Genomic DNA, 2,313 nt, shown 5'->3' with positions numbered 1-2,313 from the left:
CAAGGATTTTTCCCAAAACGTTTCAAGCTTTCACGAACTATGAAGTACCAGAGGAAAGCCATTTAGCGAGGAAAGAGTGAAGTCATATTTGTTTCTTACCGTAAAGGAATGCTTCACTGTTCAACTACACAAAGGTTATACCGAAAACATCTTGATGTTTCTCAACTTTGTAAACACAGCTATCGAGAGGTTTTAAGCCCGTCTTTTACATTTAAGCACCTTCAGCTTTTAAATGTATTACAAGTATACCTTATAGGTATTGAATATAACCAATAGAATGATCAAATAATAATAACAAACAAAAAGAGCAGTAGTTTGCTTTAGGTGCACACAGTTATCACTGTCCACGGCAATCTCGCGGCGTGCTCCTTTGCTACGAGTGGACCTAATAATAATAATAATAATAATAATAATAATAATAATAAATAAATGATTTATTGACAGTGTTTCTACATGGTAGCTTTACAACCGTCGTATTAACTAAGGAACTAACTACTTAAAATCTAACTAATTACAAACGTAATACGCAAGTTGAAAACTATTGAAAATTGTAAGATTTAAAAATGCTATAAACACTGTAAGTAAACATAACGAAGGAACTTTGTCAAGAAAACTTATGAGGTTCAACATAAGAGGTTCAACTTAAACGCCTGCTGAGTTTAGTGAGTTTAGATAAGCCGAGGCTTTGAACGAGAGACTTCTTAGTGTCTTGCGGTGTCATTCTTGATCTTTCGTGGAGTGGCTAGCACTTCACAGCATGATGATGTGAACTCATTTACATGTTCCTGGACCTGTGAACTTGGCACGGTGGATCGACGAGCAAATGTCTCATCGCATTCATTTTTAACACACATAGCACACCCCTCAATAGTCTTCCACTGAGCAATGGCTCGGTAACACATGAGTATTAATCCTGTCGAAATTAAGAAAAGTCGACGAATATTTCAAGGTATAACGTTGCGGCATTACTTCGGAAAGTGAAACTTCGGAAAATCGATATTTATCGTTGTCATGTCGATTTGAATTCAACTGAGTGAGTGACAAATTGGCATATCTTGAAAAAATAAACTTGAAAGATTACGAAGGCAAGTGACAAGTTTGAAAAGCCAACGGGGCATGCCACGATTCAAGATAGATGCTTGATATCTGACAACATTTTTCAAGTGTTCTTTCCTAATTACTATTCGGGCAATTTATTTTAAAATTTCGTGGTCTCACTGTTGTTCTTTCCTTTTATGCAAAGTATCCCAAACAGAACATAGTCCTCCGCCACCCTATCAAGAGAAATGAAGTGCTTGCCCCAAGAGGTGGCAAAATCGACGGAAGTTTCCAGAAGAAGTCATGCAGCTGGGGCTGACGTGTCAGGCAGAGGTGTCTTGTAGCACCCATGGATCACTGCGTTATTACCATAGTTGCATTGGACTTGAAGAAGAACGGAGAACTCAAAGCAAACTTTAACTTCGCTTGATGTATGGCTCATGGTTGACATTTGAACAAATATCCCATTGCATAATAGATATTTATAATAATTGAATTTGAATGTATTTTGTCCAGGATACATGTCATGGTCCCAGAAGTTCACTATTTTTTTACGTATTAAACCTGTAGGTTTTCATGGCCTCTGCCATTCTTAAAATTCCCTATTGATTCACCTTGTGACACCGCAAACAACCGTGAAGAGGCTTGTTTGTTTTCTCCAATTAAATCTAATGAGTTGAAATAAATGAACTTGCACCCTAGCGCAAAGAGATGACTTTTAATTAGTCAGTAAATCACCCAAATCAAACTTGGGGGAAAAAGTTACTCACTAAAGGGGCTGTTTGATGATGACGAGTATTTCCCTCTTAACTCTTGAACAGTTCTTACATATTCCTTCACGAACCCACATTGTTCTGTTTCAATAAGTATAAGAAGATTTAGCCGAGGGTTTTGTCTGTAACGGGTAGCAACCGAAAGTGGACTTTTGCATATTCTTGATTATTCAGTGGCTTCACTCAAAGTTTTGAATAAATGGTTTTGTTACACAAGAAATCCACACAATGTTGAATTATTCCACGTGTATTTCCACAGTTTTTAACTTAACTGTTTAGCTTCATAACTTTTTCAAAAGCACATGGTTCTCTCTCTGACGTCACATGACGTCGCATACAGTGTCCAGTCCTCTGGCGGATTTCTATATCTAACACTCCCCCCTAACTTAAAAAAGAATGTCATCCATGACATTTGACTTGCAATACAGAATAATTCTTTACAAGAGTGGTAGCTTTTGATTCAGAATATTCCTTACTTCTTAAATCCTGGAGTGGGGTGATC

At 37.3% G+C, this 2,313-nt stretch overlaps 1 protein-coding gene across 1 annotated transcript in view; it reads left to right on the top strand.

The window, feature by feature from the left end:
- The window catches only part of LOC138027883 (serine/threonine-protein kinase pakC-like), a 26,935-nt gene extending 25,196 nt beyond the window's left edge, over positions 1-1,739 (top strand). Inside the window, exon 6 of the mRNA XM_068875503.1 lies at positions 1,244-1,739. Within this exon, the coding sequence (XP_068731604.1) occupies positions 1,244-1,290 (47 nt within the window). The 3' untranslated portion in view covers positions 1,291-1,739. The remainder of the gene's footprint in view (positions 1-1,243) is intronic.
- The last annotated feature ends 574 nt before the right edge of the window (positions 1,740-2,313 follow it).

This window comes from Montipora capricornis, chromosome 12 (assembly GCF_036669925.1).
Source record: "Montipora capricornis isolate CH-2021 chromosome 12, ASM3666992v2, whole genome shotgun sequence".
Classification (NCBI taxonomy): Eukaryota; Metazoa; Cnidaria; class Anthozoa; order Scleractinia; family Acroporidae; genus Montipora; species Montipora capricornis.
The sequence above is the reverse complement of the archived record's forward strand: the minus strand, read 5'-3'. Positions and strand labels throughout refer to the sequence as shown.